The 21,991-nt window shown below is 43.2% G+C and overlaps 1 protein-coding gene across 1 annotated transcript in view; it reads right to left on the bottom strand.

Annotated features, from left to right (window-relative positions):
- Positions 1-1,004: 1,004 nt before the first annotated feature.
- The window catches only part of HEATR6 (HEAT repeat containing 6), a 32,429-nt gene continuing 11,442 nt past the window's right edge, over positions 1,005-21,991 (bottom strand). The window contains exons 8-20 of the mRNA XM_035026608.1: positions 20,647-20,945; positions 19,623-19,800; positions 15,118-15,324; positions 14,582-14,681; positions 11,955-12,307; positions 10,991-11,113; positions 10,541-10,627; positions 8,055-8,189; positions 7,183-7,305; positions 6,358-6,482; positions 5,237-5,333; positions 3,970-4,174; positions 1,005-1,974 (exon numbers count right to left, since the gene is read on the bottom strand). Of these exons, the coding sequence (XP_034882499.1) occupies positions 1,403-1,974; positions 3,970-4,174; positions 5,237-5,333; positions 6,358-6,482; positions 7,183-7,305; positions 8,055-8,189; positions 10,541-10,627; positions 10,991-11,113; positions 11,955-12,307; positions 14,582-14,681; positions 15,118-15,324; positions 19,623-19,800; positions 20,647-20,945 (2,604 nt within the window). The 3' untranslated portion in view covers positions 1,005-1,402. The remainder of the gene's footprint in view (positions 1,975-3,969; positions 4,175-5,236; positions 5,334-6,357; positions 6,483-7,182; positions 7,306-8,054; positions 8,190-10,540; positions 10,628-10,990; positions 11,114-11,954; positions 12,308-14,581; positions 14,682-15,117; positions 15,325-19,622; positions 19,801-20,646; positions 20,946-21,991) is intronic.

Genomic DNA, 21,991 nt, shown 5'->3' with positions numbered 1-21,991 from the left:
CTACTAAGGATGTATCCCTTCAAGAGAAGGTTTCGAGATTCATCATCAGATCAGTACAGTTCAACTTGGGCCCCAGGCCTCTGTAACAATTCGTGTCCAGAACCATCCCCAAAGAAAAGCAAATTTAAAGAATGTTTTATAGGGGTGTTTTACTGTACCTGTGGTCTATTTCTTTGGAAACTGATTGGTATTCTACCAATAGAAAAGTGGGCCTTCAGTTGCCGGACCACTCTGTTTCCCAAACTGCCTGGGCAGCACTTCCTGAGCAACCAGCAACACAGTGGAGGGAAAAGAGCAACTTAGGGGCAAAGGAGAAATGCTGAGGACACATGTATGGCCTAAAATAGATATTTTAAGCTAAATAACCATAGTTAAATAATGTATCGCCAAAACCTTTTCAATGTATCTTGATTCTTATTTATCCCAGATCAAATATAAGTATGGAATAATTTTAATTCGTTCTTTTATGTATCTAAATTCCTACCTGAAATCAATTCTCACAAACTGTTGGAGGCTAAGAGATGAATGCAAAATTTAAATGTAAATAATTCTTCAGTGAGAAGTGACTTTTATAAGTGCTTAGACATGATCAAAATGTAATTTAAAAACCTTTCTTTCTAACCATCTAAATTAAATAATTCTTTTTTAAAGCACAAATTCAAAGGTGACGAAACCACCATCAATTGAGGATAGGACCACACTTTCCCACGGGACATCAGGGAACAGAGACAGAAATAGGTGTTACAGCCAGGGTGAAACAGACACGGGCCTATTCGGGCAGCCTCTCTGTGCCGGGGTCAACGCTTCTGTGAGTGGGTTGTGGGGAGGCGTGGAGAGGCTTCCAGGGTTGGTACTGGGGAGCTCAGTGCAGTGGCTATTTACCAATCTGTAAGGAACTTTTCAGTATTTTAGCAACTGAAGCAGCTACCCCAGTGCAAACTGGCTGAACATCAGCTCTGCGGGAAGCTTTCTATAAGTGCAACTTGATCTGAAAACAGAGGGGATTGCGGGCACGCTATTTTTCATTACTTTATTATAAAAGAAAAACAATTCCCAGAGACACAATACACAACATTCTAATCCCTCAATTCCTTTGTTTTTTGTCTCTACCTTCTGAGGCTAAACGCCCTTCACGACCGCCCAGTCTGCTCGGCCCACACTCAACCCTGTCTCCCAGCTCCGGCTGCACAGGTCAGAGGCTCCAACAGTCTAGACTGTGGCCAATGCCGTGGAACCACTCTCTAAAGTGGTTGGGCCCTTGAGAAAAATTTAGATAGACGCTAACCTATTCTAAATAAAAGTGAACGGGTTGTTTCTGCCCCTAAAATTAAATCCTGCATTTCTGATACTCGAGCTTGGGTCTTTCTATTACCACTCGACACTTGGAAGTATGGCGGACTATTCACCGACTTGTTAATTCTGGGAGCGCTATTTGGGATCCAGACGAGTCAAAATAAATGGTGAGGATATCTTCTAAAAAGCCCATGATGGCCCTCCTGGCTGTGTCGCCCGCCAGTGCCTGGATGCTGCTTACATGCTCCAGGGCCCTTCTGACCAGCTGGTCTCTTTCATGCGAGCTGTGGGGTGCTCCAGGGTCCTCTCCCTCTGCTCCTAATTTTAGAAACTGTAGGATAAAGGACTGCACCATGTCGCCATTCAATTCAAGGGTTTCTCTGATGCAGGGCAGGTCTGAGGCACTGGCCAAGCTCAAGAGGTGAATCAGTGCCTGGCAGATCTGGGTCCGTAGGCTGGCACAGTACTTGAATTCCAGAAAGTCTGTGGTGTCTTCACTCTTCTGCAAGGCAGTGACCAATGCATTCCAGATCTGAACGTACTGGTCAACAGACCCATAGTGCTCTCTCTTGCTCGGGATGGAAAGGGCAGTGGCGGATCTGATGCGCACTTTGAAGTTCTTGCATGATGTCACAACTGACGTCAAGGCGTTGTAGGCCTGGGAGGTCCACGGGGCTGTTCCTAGAAAGAATCCACTGGCATTGAAACAAATGAAGGCTTAGAAATAAACAGGGGAGAGGGAGGGGGCAGAGGAAGCACACACACTAGTGCTCAAGCTAATCACTATGTTTTCACTTAATTCTCACACTAACCTTATAGGATTAGGGTGACCAATGCTGACTGTGTGATTCTGGGGAAGGCGCCGAGTAATGACTCCCAAACTTCCCATTTCCCTAAACAACCCTGCCGCACGCTCGGGGCCTCTGCTACTCGCTCCTCTAAATGGGGACTTTGGCAACCATGGAAGAGGCTTCTTCTCTGGGAAGAGGCTGTCCTGAGGGCATAAGGCTTGGTGGAGGAGCACAGACTGAATTGTAGCCCCACTTGTTCTCTCAGTCGGATGCTTCTGAGCAGTGCGCACCTGCACAATTGTATGCCCAGCCTTGTTCATGCTGACAAAAGAATATTTCTTCACCCACATTAGCATCCAGACACTGCTCTGGACACAGCAAGTCATGCATTTTATTGCAAAGAGAAAGAAAATACTATTTAGGCAGTGACTGGGGAACAGAGTACTCAGATTAACCAAAGGTGCAACTGTCTAATTTTGAGATCATGATGCCCAGATTTCTGTCTTCTCTCCCTTCCTGATGGTCTCAGGAAATCAGCCTGCTTTCTTCCTCATCAGCGTTCCACTCCCCACTCCATTTTGGCGGGGGGGGGAGGGATTCTTTTTCCTCAAGATGGGCAGCAGAATAGATTTCAGCTTCCCTAACTCTCCTAGCCCCTCCCAACTTCTCTGTTGCCTTTGAAGACAGGCAAGCAGACATGCACCTTAACGAGCTCCAACTCCACAGGTCACGTTAGGCTATTTCTTCCATGGAAAAGCAGAGAAGCTACTTCTCCATTGGCTCCCTTTTATTTTTTTAATTAAGTTTATTTATTTATTTAAGTAATCTCTAACACCCAACGTGGAGCTTGAACTCATAATCCTGAGATCAAGAGTCACATGCTCTTCTGGCTGTGCCAGCCAGGTGCCCCCTGGCTGGGAGCTCTCGGCAATAAAGGGGAGCAGAGCCAGATTTCCCTAACCTGACGCATGCCCTGCTGGTCCAGAATGGATTTAGCTCCCCAGGAACACACCTTGTTTCAAACCCTGTCACAGAGACAAACGTATAAAGCAAATGCTGGTAAGGAAAGTGAATGGGATTTGGAAGCTATGACCCACATGCCTATGTTGCCACCGATGTTCTATCACGGTACACGGCAGGTCATTACTTCGATGCCCTCCTTCTATGCAGCAGCCCACTTCGGTACCAAGGGCTGACATGGGATTTCCAATTTCTACCCTTTCTTCCATGCCACTTTTTCTCCTTCATTTTTACCCCCTGCTGTCAAAACAACATACGCTCTTGTAGAAAATTTAGGAAGTGAAAGCAGAAAAATATCCTACTCATCATCCCTTTCAGAGGCAACCACTGTTATTAATTAGGTTAATTTCCTTTCAGTCCTTTTTTCTACTCATTCATTGAGATCATGCTGTAGAAACAATTTCATATCCTGTTTTAATTTGCTTAACATCAGAAGTACTTGACCAGATTATCAAAAACTTGTAAACATAATTCTAAAAGATCCCTTTGAGGGGTGCCTGGGTGGTTCAGTTGGTTAAGCATCTGCCTTTGGCTCAGGTCATGATTTCAGGGTCCTGGGATCAAGCCCCACATTAGGCTCCCTGCTCAGCGGAGAGTCTGCTTCTCCCTCTCCCTCTGCCCTTCCCCTTGCTCGTGCTCTCTCTCTCTCTCAAATAAATAAAATCTTAAAAAAAACACCCATCCCTTTGAATATATATACTATGATTTATCTCAACCATTCCCCTAAACTTGGGTGTTCGGAACGGTTCCATTTTTTTCTAACACTGTGATAAGTAGCAGTGTGAGGAACATCTTCAATAACAATGTAGACTGGTGTGTGTTGTCCTAGGGCCCTCCACCAGAGAGAAGAGGGAGACTTCCTTACCTAATGGAAGAGCAGGATTTTTAAATACATTCCCCATTGCATAACAGGCATTCCATCGGACTTTCATGGCAGCCTCAATTAGAACAGTAGAAATTAGGGCCTGGATGGACTCCTCAATGATTTCAGCAAACCTGGGCTTTTCTATATGAGATGGCTGCAAAAAATGAAGCAAATTTCCAAGGGCCCGGACTGCATTGCTTTTTACCTAGAAAAAAATGTAAAAAAAAAAACAACAAAAAACAAAACAGCATTAGAAATCTGCTTTGCCAAAATGATGTTACAGAAAGTATTTAAAAAAAACCCAGGAAGTCTTAGACATCTTAAAGCAAGACAGCCAATGAGACAAGCAGCCTGTAAAGGTGTAGCTTCTTGAGACTCTGTAAAGGTCTTGTGTGGTGAACAGCCCGTGCCATCAGAAAGGTGAGGTCCTCCACAGCTCCTCACTGATGTCTTTAGAGTAGACTTCAGAGAGCTCTGTCTTCCTCGTTTTGCAGAGATGGTATGGAAGGCGCAGGGGCAACAGGGCAAAGCTGGCTTACAGCAAGGTGAGGAGGAGAGCTGAGGTTTCAAAATTCCAGTCTAGTACTTTTCCATTAGAGTCTCAATCTTTGTAGCATACTAGAGTCATCTGGGGAGCTTTCTTTTTCAGAAACCAATTCCCAGGTCCTAATCCCAGAAATTCTGAACCAATTAGTCCAAGGCAGGGTTTCGTAGGTTTTCAGAATCACTGTGCTAAGTTAAGTACTCAGTACGGGTCAGGTGCTATGCTAGGTGCTTCAACACAAGCAGCTCCAAGGCCACTGAGATTCCACGTCCAAGATGAGGAAACTGAGCTTCAGAGAAGTTCAGTAATACACCAAACATCACCCAGCTACTAAAGGGCAAGCCAGGATTTGAACCATGTCTGCCTGACCCTAAAACCCATTTCTATGCTTTCAATTTATTAGTCCAACCGGGGATATTCAAAGCCAAGAGTTGCTCATCTTTCTGACTTGTTACTTCTACTTAAAGATTTTTTGGAAAAAACCAAAACAAAACAAAAGCAGATTAATCTTAAAACAAACATGGGCAGATCATGGAGTGGTATTACAAACAGCAATGATATTTTTCAGGACACAGGAGACAGGAGAGAAACCGTGCAAGGTGGAGTAGGCCACATTGTACCCTCAGTACTCTCTCAATCTCCTCTGAACAGGGATAAATTTGGTGGGACAAAACCATAATACGATAAGTACTGAATTGAGAAATACTAGTGCTGTGAGTCTACCTTGTCTTTATCCCTGGATGCTTCTATAGCTGATCGCAACATCTTTAGGAGCAGGAGACCAGAGAACTCTTCTTGGAAACTTGGGTCTGGTGTCTCCCTATTCCATCCAAAGCAGGCAAAACATGTTGAATGGTAAAACCCAGTTAAACATACACATATACACATACATTCACTTAGTATAACTCTCAAAAATTTGGGAAAACAGCTCAACAAATCTGTTCAGATTATACCAAGAACTTATAGTTTATACCTTTTGACCCAGTAGGTCCATCTCTAGGAATGTGACCAAAAAGTGTATCTCAAAATAAAGATTTCATGCACCAAAATGTTCACTGCATATCAAAGCCTAAAATAATGCAGATGTTTGATAACAGGGGAGCGGTTAAATGATCACTGCACCGTGATGACGGTCTAACAGTAATTCACATCTATAAAAGTTGGGAGAATGCTTATACACATTATACGTGAGAGCTCAGCAATGAAAAGCAGGACGCTATCATATGAGGAACAACAGTTGCCTCCAGGGAGGGGAGCAAGGTAGGAGCAAGGCTTTAGATGGAATGCCTCTTTTGTATTGTTTGAATGTTTTTAACCTGTGAATATATTACTTTAAAAAATTACAAATTTGACATTTAAAAAGCAGTGCAACTATTACTATGGTTTTGAATTTCTACTTCTATATTGTCCACATTTTCTATAATGTGGATATATTACTTATATCGGCATACAGTATTAAATATATATACATACACACACCAACACACACATATATAAAGAACAACTTGCTAATTTTGGGGGGGAGGGGGGAGAGGGAGAGAGAGAATCCTAATCAGGCTCCACACCCAGCATGGAGTCCAATGTGGGGCTCAATCTCACAATCCTGAGATCATGACCTGAGCTGAAATCAAGTCAGACACTTAACTGACTTGAGCCACCCAGGAGCCCCACAACTTAATTATCTTATTACTTGAAGTAACAGAAAACAAAACAAAGCAGGAAGACTGACTACCCAATATGGGAGAATTACTGTTAGTTTTTTTTTTTTATAGTAGAGATCAAAGATATCTTCCAGGGACCTCAGTCTCAGAAGTCACCCAGGGGAAATGAGTTGAGTCACGTACATGTTGACAATCAGAGTGTCTGTCAGGTTGCCCAGGGACCAGGCTGCTTTGGCTCGGACATTCAGAGATTTGTCTTGAAGTGACATCAATATTGCATTTGCTGTGTCTGCGACAAATATGACATCCTATAAGATAAAACAAAACACCGTAGTTACTTGACGAGCTCACACGGCTGCTTGGAATTCTGATATTTATTTTCTGAGAAAGATTTAAGTCTTTACCACAAATTTCTATTTGAAAATCAACATTTATTTATTCAATTTACTGTTCAACTATATTACAGTTTGGACACTCACTAAAACCTGAGAGGGGGGTCTCCCATGATTTTGGTATGTGCCATGCACACCCAAGGAGCCTATGGATTTTGCTCTTGTTGAACATCTTATAACCTGGTCCGCGACAGTTACCTGTGAATTCTGTGCTTAGATTGATTGTCACCTTGGGAAAGGATGTTGACAATGAAATGCATTTCTAAAATATACTCTAATTACACACTTCTCAGGGAGATAAATGTCACAGCTAAGAGTGAAGGAGAAATTTACTTCCTTCTTAGTAAAAATTTTATCAGCTCTCCAAATTATTACTATCACACGGTAATGTCCCATTTCTTTCTTTTTTTTCCCCCAATTATTCATTAATTTAAACATCACCTGGGCACCGAGGGTCCTGGGCAGTACAGGCATTACCATATTTTATAAAGTTGCAATTAAGGAAACCAGATTAAAAGCAATGTCATGTCCTTTACCATCCAGCTCTATATGCACCCAAAGCACTCTCGCTCTGGCCCATCGCAGGCATGGGAGGGCAGGGCGGGCTCACTCTAACCTGTCTGAGGCAGGGGAAAAGCACATAGACTCCAAGGGCCCGCGAGGTCGCAGCTTTCACTAATCGGTTCTTGCTGTCATTCAGCCCAAGCAGCATGGTGATGCACAGGATCTGCTTGTCACTCTGCAGTGAGAAAGGTTGGCAAAGGAAAAGCGAGACTGAAAGAACTATGAGCCACTGTCCTCGACAGGCAACCGTGATGAGTCTGCGTCTGAGTTCATATTTGGGAGCTGAACACAACTGAGACCTTGAAGCTACCTCGGCAGAGAGCAGAGGTTCACTTCGGACCCCAGCATTGGGGAGTGTTTGCACACACGGCATCTGTGACCTTTAACCTTGACCACAACGTGACCCGGGTCACTGTATTCTGCTCCTTCGTGAAAGCTAAGAGCAGACACAAATGCCACTGGGGACTACAGAAGGGAAGCCGCCAGAATACCCTGTCCGGCAGTGGGCACCAGCCAAGTATGGCCACACACTTCACGTTACTCATCGCGTTGTGCCCATTTTATAGAGGATAAAACTGTTTTACAGAAGTTAAGATCATCAGAGAGGTGGAGAGTGGAAGAGCTGGGACTTAGACCCAGGTCTTCCTAACTTTTGGCTTCGAAAGCTTTCGGAAATGTCTCTCACCTCCAAGCCTCTCCCCCCACTTCCGCCACCTGCCCTCTAAGCACAGGGAGGAAAAGCTCTCCCGAGATGTTAAGATTTTAAGTTTTATCACCGCCCTCGCCCCCCACTCAAGTAGACTGAGCCCCCTTTTCTCAGAGAGCATGTTGAGTACTGGCTCAAAATGAAAAAGAATCTGAATCAGACTGAAGCTTGGATGCTCATGGCGCCACTCAGGGCTGAGGAAACACTCCCTGGGTTACCGGCAGGCTGCTGAAGGCTTCGGGCAGGACAGAAGACAGGGCGTCACAGGCGCTCGCCTGCAGGGTCGGGTGCTCGGAATTCTGCAGGGCTCTGGGCAGAGGGCCATTCAGCATCATAGTCCAGAACGTCACCACCTGGAACAGGGGCACAGTCAAAGCCGTGGCCCAATAGCCAACAGTGGACCCAACTCGACGCGAACACTACCACGGGGGCTGTAGTAACCAAACGTCCTTCTGTGAAGCAGCGGCTTTTTCTAATGCTTCCGGTAGTCCTTCCACAGCAATGGAAGAGGCTTCAGAAAACGATGACTGCATCCTTCCACTTGACCGACCAGGAAATGGTCTGCTACAGTCAGGCGGCCAAAGAAGATGATCGTGAGGAGAAGGGGAAAGATGATGGAGGTCACGGCAGCAGCCGCTGCTCTCAGTGCCTCACACAGATCTACCCACTGCAGTCCTCAGCGCAACTAAACCAAGTATGTGTCATTATCTCCACCTTCACACAAGGAAACTGAGGCACGAAGAGATGGTGTAACTTGCTAATGGGCGTCAGGGTCCTGCAGAGCCCAGAGGCGGGTGCCAGAGTCCAAAGAGTGCGGGATCCAGAGGCAGAGCTGGATCCTTCAGCGGCTGCTTCCCGTCTCTGCAACCTCGGGCAAGTCACCGAACCTAAGTGTAGCTTCCTCTTCAGGAGAACAGGGCAAAGCTGTCTACTTGGCAGAGTGTGGGTGAGAGGAAAATGTAACGCTATGTGTGAAGTTCCTCACATAGGGCCCAGTGCATAATGGAGACTCTTAAACTGAGCAGGGGGCTGTTGTGAGCACTATGAAAACTGAACTCACTTTAAAGATTTCAAGGTAGGCACCCGAAGAGTACCTTGAACAGTTTCCTTCCCATGCTTTCTAAAAACCCGGGGATTTCATGTGCATTTGCAAATCTCTCTGTGGTTTGGTACCTCTACTTTCTGCCCCATGGATTTAGTCCTGAGTTTTATCATGTATCCCACAGCCCAGTTCTATCCTCCCCTAAATCCCAACTCCTAGAAACCCAATCTGGACCTTTCCCACCCCAAACCAGAAGACTTTGGACAGGTATGCTTGCCAGCCTCCAAGATGGCCCACAGTGATTCTCGCCTCCTACGTTAAGGAGGTGGCCCTCCGCCCCCACACTGGCTAGAGCTGACCTGTGTATCCAGTAGGGGGCTGTGGAAATGACAATGTGAAATTTCCAAAGCAAGGTCCATAAAAACACCGCAGCTTCTGTCTTGCTCTCTCTTGATTCTCTTGCTGTGGGGGAAGCCAACTGCTGTGTCAGGAGGACACTCCTGCAGCCCTCTGGAGAGGTCCTCATGGGGAGGAGGTAAGCGAGGCCCACTGCCAAAAGCCAGTGCTAACTTGCTAGGTATGTGAGTGAGCCCTATTGGAAGAAGATCCTCGAACCCGTCAGGTTCAGTGAACTGCAGCCCCTGCCGGCATCCTGACTGCAACCTCAGAGAGACCCGAGCTAAGCTACTCCCAATTCCTGGGCCACAGAAACTATGTGAGAGAATGTATGTTGTTTTAAGCTACTAAGTGTTTTGATAATTTACTACTCAGCAACTGACAAGTAATATAGCAAGTGTATCCCTTTTATACAGATAAAATAATACACAAATGTGAACAGAAGAGTCTTGCCTAAAAGTCACTTGACAAGCAGGGGGAGAAGTCTGGATGCAAACTCAGGTCTGTCTGAGCAAATCAACTCATCTCCCTGTGAATGGTGACATTCTAGCTTTAGTGGCAGTCTCGGGAAAGGACTAGGGCTAGGTATTCTTAATTCCTTGCAAGGATGATGGAAGTTGCAAAGGGAAAAGAAGTGGCAGGATGAGGAAGGCAGGAGGAAAACCCATCACTTATGGCAGGGTCACGTGTTCACACCTCCAGAGGACGGGCACAGTGTGGGGACAGCAGCAACCACCTAAGATCTCAGGACTTTAATGGGAACCACGGGGGCGCAGCAGAGAGGGAGTTAAGGGAACTGACGTCTATTGAGCACCTACTATGTGCCAGCATCTTTACATTTCAGTCTTCCAACAGCCCCAGGAGTTAAAGATTATTATTCCTCCTTATGAGAAAACTATGCTCATACACCCATTAATGGTGCTTCCTAGATTTGATCTCCTGTCTTCTGATTCCAAATGCTTGTCTCTTCCCATCTTTCCAGTCTGCCTCTTGGGCAGGATGAATAACCAAACTAGGTTTTATGCGGAAGAAACGTTGGTGTTTCAAACTGCTGGCTGTATGTTACACATAATTCAACCACACACGGAACTGCAAAGAAACTGAAGCGCAAATAAATCCTATTCGTGCTATCATCATGTCAGCACAGATTATAAACTAGTTTTTGATACTGGAAGAAGTCATGCTGTTTACTTCACTTTCTCACTGAGCCTCAAAACTGACTGAAGCACTAAGAAAAGAGAAAACGGTGAACTGACGCGTACTCACCAAGGTGACTGGCACTCTCTGATCAGATGCTATGGTAGAGTCTGGTTTATACTGTTGTATTAAGCCTGTACCCAGTTCTTCCAGAAGCTGCCGAGGTAAAAGAAATAGATTATCAAAGCACAGTATTATAATTACGGAGGTAGAAAACCTCACTTGTTTGGAGATGACCTCAGATGGAGGGGAAAAACAATTTCCGACTGAATTTTCTTTCCTTTCTCAGCAACTCCTATGTCAGAGGCATTCTTTCAGGAACAAAATCACCAGAAATATATTGGTAATTTATCACCAGATGAATTCTTTGGGTTTTTGTATTAGAGCTGAAAATAAAGGAATGTATGACTTTCCCTACCTGAAACCTCTGTAAGAAACCTCAGAATGGACAGACATGCAGCAGAGGGAAGAACATAAAGGAAGAGAAGAAAAAAGCAGATGGCTGTTCATGAAAGTTACCTTTGCTCCATGAAGCTGAACGGACGGATCTGCTTCCCCCATGCACTTGCAAATCACCTCTCCAAGCTCCATTAAGTACACTTGAGCCATTGAAAAGTAGCCCCTGGCCAGATGAGCCAACACCTGCAAAGGGAACAGAGGAATAACCCCCAAGATCTGAATGCCATGCGGGGCTGCAACATCCAGAAAAGTGCTTTCATATTAACAGACATCACTCACACTTAACAAGGGGCAGGATTCTAACGTTGAATGAAATGAACAACCATAATCTTTATTTTATGACTGAAATCAATTAACTGTATCATATAATTTCATGGTGCTCTACAATTTGTGAAATGTGTTTCATTAAGACTGGCAATATTATTTAAGCCTGGGAACAATTTTCTGAGACAGGGACTAATCGAGTACTTCAGCTGAAGGAGCTAAGGCTGAAAAAGTTTAAGGTTACAGGGCATATTTAATATCAATCAGACAATTAGCAGCAGAGTGCAGAACCAAACCCATGTCTTAGATCACAGCTGAGTACAGAAGAACGTTAATCTAGGATCGTTTTCTTCCTTTGAAGGAGCAATTATTTTGTTGTCTCTAAGCAGACAGAAGATGAAAGAGAAGTTATGGAGAATTACACACTTACTTAAAATTGCAGAAATCAAAGACGAACTGTGCAATTTCTTTCGGAGTTACTATATAATCTAGTGTACCCACTTGTCACATAAAAACGGAGGTGACTAAAATGGCTTGCACCAAAAAGGACCGCATCTGACACTTACAACCAAGTCTTCTCCCAACCTCCACCAAAAACAAAACAACGGAGCACTCACACCTGAAATACAACTCCCACTAACACCACTGGCCTGTGGCTCAGTTTTACATTATTTTCATGGACTCACTCCTCACAATCCATCATCCTGTGAAGGCAGAATGATTACTTCCATTTCAGAAATGAGGAGCTGAAACCTCGTACCTGTAAGGCCTCCAGCCGCATGGGGGATGGTTCATAGGTGCTTCCTGCTGCAGAGCCAGCATCGCTACCTGAACAGGAATCCTCCTTGGGCAGTACAACAGTGGAAATGCAGAGTCGGATGAGCCAGCAGGGCTCCGAAGACCCCTTAGGGGAGCTAACTGATGCTTCCTCCAGAAAGGGTCCTGAGGAGGCTTTCTTCCACCAGTCAGGAGTGCCGAGGTGGGGAGTCGCTGAATTGCTATTGAGTCCGGAAGAACAGGGCTGCTGTAAGAGCAGCAGGACTTCAGGTAAAGGCGCATGAGTGGACACGATGGCTCCCAAGAGAGTGAGGCTTGACACTCGAACATTCACATCTGTCAAAGTTAGCGGGAATCACTATCACTGTGGGGTCATAATTACCCCCGCAGGCTATGAAGAGTTAGGGCATCCTTGGTTAACCTGCATCAAATTAAACCTCTAGCCCTAACGTCTGGCTTAGAGAACTACATGGGACAGAAACAGAAGTTCAACAACACTGTCAAGAGACTATCTGGCAAACTGAGCACGTGAAACGTGCTGGAAGACAACCCTCTGGGCCACATCCATACATCAGTGTGGTGAAAGAAAGAAAGGGCTGATGGGATGGTTCTAGATTAGAAGAGACTAGAGTGACAGGATAATGATACGCAATGCACGAACCCGGAATGAACCCAAGTTCTTACAAGAAACAAGGAAAGACTCTTTGAGACATATGGGGAAAATCTGAATGTGGAGCAGATACCAGATGATACTATGGGATCAATGTAATTTTCTTAGGTGTGAGAATAGTGGTGTGTTTTTTAGGGGATTGGAAAGGGAGAAGCAGGCTTCCTGCTGAGCAGGGAGCCTGACGAGGGGCTCGATCCCAGAACCCTAGGATCATGAACTGAGCCGAAGGCAGACACACAACGACTGAGCCACCCAGGCGCCCCTGTAATTGACTTTTTAAAAATTGTTTAAAGATTTTATTTATTTGAGAGAGAGTGAGAACATGAGCAGGGGGAGAGGCGGAGGGAAGAGGGAGAAGCAGGCTACCTGATGAGTGGGGAGCCCAAAGTGGGGTTCGATCCCAGGACCTGAGATCATGACCTGAGCTGAAAGCAGACGCTTAACAGACTAAGCCACCCAGGCTCCCTGTAACTGACTTTCAAATGGTTCAAAAATACACAGATTTATACGCACATATGTATACACAAGGACACAGACACACATATGCAGAGACAAAGCCAACATGACAAATGTTAACAACTGTCAAGCCTAGGTAGAGGTATGCAGATGTTCGCTGTACTAGTCTTTCAAATTTCTGTGGGTTTGACCATTTTAATAATAAAAATGCTGGAGGACAAAGCCAGACACTTGGAAGGGGCTTTTGAGACCTGATCCACTCCCCTCAGTTTGCAGATGAAGAAAAGCTGGTGCAGGGGAATGATCAGGAGGACACTGAGCCCAAAGACTTGGGTTGTTTCAATCTTACTTCTGCCACTAACATGATGAGAGACCTCAAGGCAGGATTTATCTTTCTGGGTCCCATTTTACACATTGGTGAAACAAGTGAATTGGACTTAGTTTACATGTGATTACCTCATTTAAGCCTTATAAACATCTTATGAGGTGGGTCTACTTCTTCCTGTGAGGAGGAAATGAGGCTCTGACAGAGCTGCAGTTCTGAGATGGCAGAAGTGGGACTGGGCTGCAGACCCTCAGCCTGACTCCAGGTCCACCAGCCCTCCCACAACGCCACAGAAACATCGCCACCTCCTTCAAGTACTAGAATTCACACTGAAAAGCTTAACTTACCAGAATGTGGTCTGATCCTAAAGCTTGCAAGCAAAAGGAACAACTATTCTCCAGGCAAGTGCTACAGCACATATATATTTTGTGTGGGAGTAAGCCAAGAATCAACACGAAATAAGACTCTGTAGCCAGTGGGGACTTGAGGCTCTGGAATTTTATCCGAACTTCAGAGGAGATAATGTTAAAGAAGTTAGGTTTTATATTCCAGTTTTTCTTTCCAAAAAGAGAATGATGTCTCTGACTGTCCGTCCATCCTTACTTCTTCCTATTTTTTCTTAAAGATTTATCTATTTATTTTAGAGAGAGAGTGCATACAAGTGGGGGGAGGGATAGAGGAGGGAGTGGGAGAGAGAATCTCAGGCAGACTCTCCACTGAGCATGGAGCCTGATATGGGGCTCAATCTCATGACCCCGAGATCAGGACCTGAGCCAAAAATCAAGAGTCAGATGCTTTACCAACTGAGTCACCCAGGCACCCCCATCCATCCTTACTTTTGCCTGAAGGATATGAACTGTGTATTATATACCAGAGGGGGCTCCCCGGCACTTGGCTCACCCCTAATTCTAAAGTCACTGCACTGAAGTAGCGAAGAGCCAGTAATCTTTACAATTAATTCTCCACCTCACTTCCTTCCAGTGGTGTCTACTGGGGCTTCTGAGGTCAAAAGTGGGGTTCTGGCAATAGCTCGTTTCCCCAAAAACTTGAGAATAAGCAGGGATATCTTAGAGCTATAAAAATGCTCTAAATACTTTTTAAACTAATAATCTAGATTTGATTGATATAAAAAAGCAACTGACTTTAAACTACCACCAACCTTTGTGGCGAATATAAGGCTTTATCTGGTTCCAGACTTTGGTCAACAGGCTGAGTTTCAGACGGTTGTATGGTGAATTTGATACTAAATTCGCAAGGCACTGCAAAATACAAGAAGAGCCCATCAACAGGTCTGATTAAGCCACAGCACAGACACAAACTTTACAGCATTTAATTAAAGAAGAAAAGTCTTCATTCTTATTTGAAAATCAGTCTTTTTCTTTTTTGTCCTTTTTTTTTTTTTTAGGGGAATAGCACTTGTATTCTCATTGGTACAACTTAATACTAAAAATAGGAGTATTTTTAGTAAATCATTTATTTGGATATACAGAGATTATAGGTAAGATCAAACAAGTAGGCACAACAGGATAGCTTTAAATAAAATCACCAGTTAGAGTTCCAAATAGGATATCTTTAAATAAAATTAGTACTTAGTTATATTCTTAAGTCAAATTACTTTTGGACAATTTAAAACATTATATGAAATTGAAACAGACAAAACCCCTCCAGAACCTATGGATAACTTGGCACGTTTACCTTAATTATCTGAGTTAGGGTCTGTGAGGATGACTCAGCCACCAGGGCTAACAAAAGACATCTGTGCAATTCTCTGATGCTGGATGCAATCATCACGGAGAAGGGAGTGAAAGCCCTTCTGTGGTCACTGGTATCTTCAGCAACAGAAAGGAACTGCTTTGAGCCTTCCAAGATGGCAGATAAAACTTGCAGAGCACATGCACGTGTCTGAAATTTCAGGATGATTCCCATCAGTTAGTTAATAATCAGGAGTCAAATCCCCTTCTTCCTATTTTCGTTTTTAATTTTCAAAGTATTCTGGATCATTTTCATTAGGAAAAGAGGTATTAGGATTATCTATCAGGTCCTAAAAGTAGCCATGAACTAGGCTCCTTGCACCCCCACTTTAAAAAAAAAACAACTTATATCACATTGCTGTTAGGTTTCCTTACAGTAAGGAATAAGTCTAAGCTACACCACAGTACAAAAACCTGAAATCATGAACATGAGAATAACTTAAAGAAAAATTAGAGGCCTTGTTTATTCAAGCATAAGGCCAAGGGAAAAGAGAAAGCGAAATAGCTCATGGGGTAGAAAAAAAATACATGAGTCTAGAGTCTGTTTTACATAAACATGCTGCTTTATATGCTCTCCTGAAGCATCATCCATGAATGCTCAAAGTTAATTAAACAGGATATTAGGGACTTTGTGTACATTCAACTTGGCAGGCATCATTAGTGATCCAACTTTTCAGAAACATTCTTAGGTACAGAAATGAACACTGCCTGCAGTGAGTCTCTGATAATCAAAGAAAGGAAAACCATTAACTGTAACCTTAAAGAAGGAAAGGAAAGTATGTGCCCCTTTGTCAATGATCTGCTGTACTTGTCAGGAAAAGGGTCACTGGAGCAATATTGTGTTTATAATGTTAAAAGATGACTTTCAATTGGCACTTGGATGATTCTGTGGTATTAAAAATCAGGAAAGAAAAAAAAGAAATAAAAAGAAAGCCAATTAAACCAAAATGGAATGTAGGTGATAAATGTAGGACTAATAATGCAATATTGTACCCTCTTTGGCCAATCCCCCAAAATGCCAATTAAACAGTCAGATATTTTCAACATAATCTAGGGGCACCTGGGTTGCTCAGTTGGTTAAGGGTCTGCCTTCGGCTCAGGTCATGATCCCGGGTTCCTGGGACTGAGCCCCACATTGGGCTCCTTGCTCAGCGGAGAACCTGCTTCTCCCTCTGCCCCCCCCCACCTGCTTGTGCTCACTCTCTCACTCTCTCTAATAAATAAAATCTTTAAAAAAGGTAATAATTCTAATCTAAATATTTGCTCATCATGAAGCATATCTGAGTTTGATGTGAAAAAGGTTTTCCAGAAAATCTTCAACTATATCACCTCCAAGGAACAAGGAAGGAATAAATCATTTTTGCATGCCTTTTGTAGAGTGGACTCACAAACAAAAAAACTACAAATTTATTGCTTTGAAAAAAAATTTGTAGTACAGCAATATGAGTCTCTGGAATTAAGCATAATCACTGAAGTTAGGAAGTTGACAGTGTATTAGGAAATTATGTGTGTGCGCACACGTTTGTGTTTGAGAGACCATGCATGAGAAAGAACTCGTGCACAAGTCACCGTGAAGTCAGCTCACCCAAGAAAGACTTAGATCAGGGGCTGGCAAACTTTTTCTGCAAAGGACCAGTAGCACACACTTTATATTTTAGACTTTGTAGGCCCAAGAGTCTCTGTTGCAACCACACAGCCATAGTAGAAAAGACACTAAAGAAAAAATAAATAGGACTATGTTCCAATGAAGTTTTACTTATGGACAATGAAATCTGAATAATTTTTACAATCATGAAATATCATTTAAAAAAAAACATTTAAAAGCATAGAACTATTCTTAGCTCATGGGTCATACAAAAACATACCTTGCCAACCCCTGATTAGTTGGCTGATCTGAACTGAAAAAGGTAGATGTTGTTAAACCTCCATTTCTTCAGACAGCAATTAAAAACCACGATTCCAACAGCTCGCAAACCAATTACAATTAAAAACCAAGTTGTGGAGAGAGATGAACTTATGCTCAAAAGTCAAAGAATTTTAGCTCAATTAACTTTGGTACCCTAAGCGGGAAAATGTTTCCATGACCATCACAGATGAAAACAAAAGTAATGTCACTGAAATATATCACTGAGGTATGAAATCTATAAAAAATGTGATATATCAAATTATACTTCTCATAGTTCTGACTTAAACCCTGTTTAACATATCTTTGTTCCTAAAAAAAAATGCTATTTATGACATTGAATTTCATTCAAGTTCTGCTTCACTGCCTTTTACATCAATATTTCATATACTGTTTAGCGGTTCTGATCAGCACTTTCAGCAGAAATTACTGATGTGCAAGCAAACCGTAAGAGGTATGGCTCTCCAGAAAATTCATTTTGTTAAGTTTTTATTATCTGAATATTTGCAATTATGGATGAAGACTTTTAAATCTGATAAACATCAGCGTGCTCCATTTCACCAGTGGGTGGTTTCACTCCCTTGGACATGTAGTCTTGTTCAAAGGTAATGACACTGGAAAGCATTTTCCCTTTTTTGCTACCTATGGATGTAGCAGAAATGTCTGCTAAGGTAGCTCAGTCAATCCTTATGTTTTCCTTTTCTCATGTTTGTTTGGTCTTAATCTTTCTGGGAGGGTGATAAAGAAGTAACTGCTGGGAGTGGGTAGCAGTGAGGTTTCGAAGCACCTGGATGTTCCCTTCTTTGGCTTCGTCCCAGAACTGATTATTCTGCACACATGTTCAAGGTTAATTTTATTTGACTGCATTTCCAGAGTTGGTTGCCTTTAGGGTGGAGGCATTTGAACACTGTGTCGGGGTCTCTAGATCTGGAGATATCCAAGCCAAGGTCATCTGTTCTTGGTTGGCCTTATGAGAGAAAACCTGATTATTTATCAGTCCGTGCTTTCCTAGTTATGCTATCTACTACTCAAGATTTTGATTTGTTTCCACATTTCATAACTCTCTAAAAGAGAAATAATCATTACGGAATTTCAAAATCAGGAAAATTCTCAAGGTACCAAGAAGACACTATGCCCCATAGTTTGTTCCTTAGATCAAGCCTTGATAATAATCTACCTTTTTAACAACTGAGGAATTTATATAGAAGAAATTTGCAAATTAGTCACAGTATTTGTACTGATAATCTGCTATGTGCTGCCTGGAAACATACAGGATGTGCTTTCTGAAGCACATTTCCAACATGTAAAAATGTGACCATTTCCCAAGTACTGCTCCACAGCCAAATCTTAAAGGAAGTTTCTAAGTTTTCTCCTTTGCGATTAACTGTTGTAGCATCTCCTACTGCAATTTCCTGAAAGTAATCCATTGTCTGAATGAAAAGGCCAGCCCCCTTTCCTTCTGTCCGTTTCTCTCTGGAAAGTTTCTCAGTGTATCAGTGGAAACTGTGCTTCCAGGTGAATCTACCCTCGGTCGTATCATTACAGCACTTTTTTCTCATCACATTTCTTGCATTCACCAAAGTTAAAGACCAAGAACCCAAAAAGATACCAAATCAAGGAGTACTTTGCAGTACGTAAAATTTCTCATGACACTCTAAGTCAAATGTAAACATTATAAAGACATGAACTCCATCACTTTCATGAGACCTGACTCCATAACCTCTCTGTCCTCATACCGCAGTCTCACGTGCCCCTCCCCCCTTAGGGGTGCGGCTGCGGTGCGGGCACTGTGCTTGGCCTACTTGCTCCACAGCACCGTCTCCTCAGCTACTGCCGGGCTCCCCTCAGCTGGAGACTCTTCAAATATTACGTATTTTTATCCTTTATAGTAGTTTTCCTTTCAATTACCAGAATGGCTTCATTACTAACTTATTTGCCACCACTCATTCCCATTTTCCTCCCAGGTTCTCCTTTGCTATTGAGTCAGTCAATCTGAAAAATTTCTGCCACTTTTAACTACTCAGGATATTGGGCATTTGCAATTTTTTTGTGTACAACTGAGGCCCATTTATTTTTCTTGACCCTATAAGAGCTTTTGAAGGGTCACCAGAAGTTTTCTTATGTTTTCTCATCATAAACATTTTCATTTCCTTCATAACCACTATGGACCAAGATATTCCACTGAGTGTTTAAGCCACTTTTAATTTTTTCCTATTACAAATACCACGCAATCAACATTTTCATTGGAGGGAAGGAAGCACAGCTGCTTCAGTGCAGCTCAAAAGGGACACTGAAGTTATAACACTCAGTGTGCTCAGGCTTGAAGCGAGCCCTGGGCAGGAGGTGACCTCACTGTGATCTTTCTCAACCTGTTATTCACATAAGCCCATTTCTAGCCTCCTGCCTGTCCAGTGGTTCTCAAGTCAGAACTTGGGCTGGTATTAATGAGCACTGTATTCAGATGAGATCAGAAAAGGTAGAGAAAACAACGAAGATGTGTAAAGTTCTTCTTCCTACTATCATGCTGAGAATTTAAATGCTTTTACCTTCGGAGAAGGATCTTTTAATGTAAGAGTCATCAAGGACACGGACTGAGGGCTGCCAAGCTCAGGCGTATCAGGAACAAAGGCTGACCAGTAGCCATAAAGAACTTTTTTTTCTACCGATTTTATAGTAGAAAGAAAGCAAGCTAATGCTCCTTGGCGAACTTTGGCTTGGTAAGACCTACCCAAGAGAAGGAAGAAAAAAGTCTTAATAGTTTTAAAAAATATAGACATGAAAGGCTATTTATTCCAGCCAACTCAAATGATACATTGAGAAACTCAACATTCTGAATAAACCCTAAGGAAAAGATGCCAATGTGATATTAAAAAAAATATTTTTCAATCAAAACTTGTTAAAGCAATTTGTTTATATAACAAGTTAATAAAGTCGACAATATAAAACACAACTAAACAGAAAATAAAAGGGCAACAGTTTGAGGTCAGGAAACTAGTGTTAGATATGAAACACTGCAGAGTATCCATTCATCCAACAGAAGATATGAAACACTGCAGAGTATCCATTTATCCAACAAACAAGTCCAGAGTACTTAAGTATGTGCCAGGCACTGGGCTGAGGCCGACAGACATAAAGCCTGCCCGTGTCCCTGACAAGCTCATGAATGGCAGAGACAAAGAGTTAAAGAGGTAACTGCAACACAGCATGATCAACAATAAGGTGGGGATAAGTCAAGGGGTCATAGAGTAGGGACCTAAGCCAGAACTGGGGTGGGGGTTGGGGGGAACCGTCAGAAAAGGCTTCTCAGAGGACGTGACTGCTGAGCTCGTACTGAAGATGAGTAGTGGTTAACAAAGCAAGAAGGCAGAGAGAATGAAAGGAAATTCCAGGCAGAGGGACCACATGTACAAAGGCAGATGAAGGGAACGAGGCAAAATGCAGAGTAACGCAAAGCCCGCATAAATGAATCTTCAAGTTAAATCCCGTGCACCAGTGAGGTTTCTAAGCAAAGTTATAAACTTACAAGCAACAGAGATTATAAGGCATAACAACATAACAAAATACTACTACCTCATTTTACTCTGCATGCCTCCTTCAGCATCGGAATAGTCGGACTCACTACTGCTGACCCTCTTCCAGCCGGCAGACCGGATGGGCAGGGGGACTCGGTCTTTTCCTGCAGTGCCGCTTCCCTCCACCGGCAAACTCTGGCCTCCCAGGGAGGAGGAACAGGGAGTATCCCCCTCATGCAGGTGCTGTCTGCCCAGGCCAGCAACGGGTGCTACTTCTCTTTCACCACTGGATTCTTCCTCTTCCTCTTCTCCTTGCTGGATTTTCTTCGATTTTACTTTTGATTTTTTCTTTTTACCCTGATTTTAGGAGCAAATGAAAATGTATATATGACAGCTATTGGTGCCTTTCTCATGTAGTAACTACTAAATTGTCCCCAACACGTAGTATGAGGAAAGAAGAAAAGAGAAGAGAAAAAAGTGGCACTTATTTCCTACTCTGTGTGTCCGATGCTATGCTAAGCGCTTACACACACCCCACTGGACCATGGGAAATAAGGCGTGAAGTGTGTGCGACAGAGCCACGCTTGTAGCCTGGCTTTTTATATTCTACCCCTGTGACTCTGAGCACATCACTTAGCCTTTCATTAGCTTGACCTTCCTCATCTGTAAGCATGAGGCTAATGCTACCTTCCCTGCACAGCTGTGAAAGCACTCAGCCGCAACAGAATTAGAGTATAGAAAAGGACTTGAGTGACAATTTTCTCAGTTCTTCCAGATAAGACACGTAGCTAGTGCCTCTCTAGATATAGAAGAGAGATGCTAATCCAGCACATACAGTGCATGTTTTAGGGCACTGGGGCTTTGTAGATACGAAGTAAAAGCCAATTTTTTCCCTTTCTCCTATTTCCTTTCCAAATATCTTTGGAATCTGTGCCACCCTCTGCAAGGTCCCTGACTTTGAGGAGGAAGGTCCTCATCCCTTCTATTTTGCATTATTAATGTGGCTCCAGACTCACACCCTTTTACTTGCTACCTTAGTGATTTTTCTAAGATGTGTATCTGATCACCTCACTCCCCTATATGAGAGTCTTCATCTCTACCACCTGTAGGATAAAAACTAACTCCTTAGCATACTGTATAAGACTCTTAGGATGTGGCCTATGCTACCTACGTGTCCCAGCCTTCCCCTGCACACACCTGATAAACTCTAGCCTACTGGTTAACAAATGGGCTACGCCCATGCTCATTCTCTATGCTTACGCACCTTCTGTTCCCTCTGAATAAAACACTTTCCTTCCCCTTTTGTACTCTACTCATTCTTAAGTCTCAGTTTGGCCAACACATCTTTTAAAAAGCCCCCTCTTACTCCTCTATTTGGACTGGGTACCCTGAATGTGATCCCA

Source organism: Mirounga leonina, unplaced genomic scaffold (assembly GCF_011800145.1).
Source record: "Mirounga leonina isolate KUSES-001 unplaced genomic scaffold, KU_Mleo_1.0 Mir_200, whole genome shotgun sequence".
Taxonomy (NCBI): Eukaryota; Metazoa; Chordata; class Mammalia; order Carnivora; family Phocidae; genus Mirounga; species Mirounga leonina.
The sequence above is the reverse complement of the archived record's forward strand: the minus strand, read 5'-3'. Positions and strand labels throughout refer to the sequence as shown.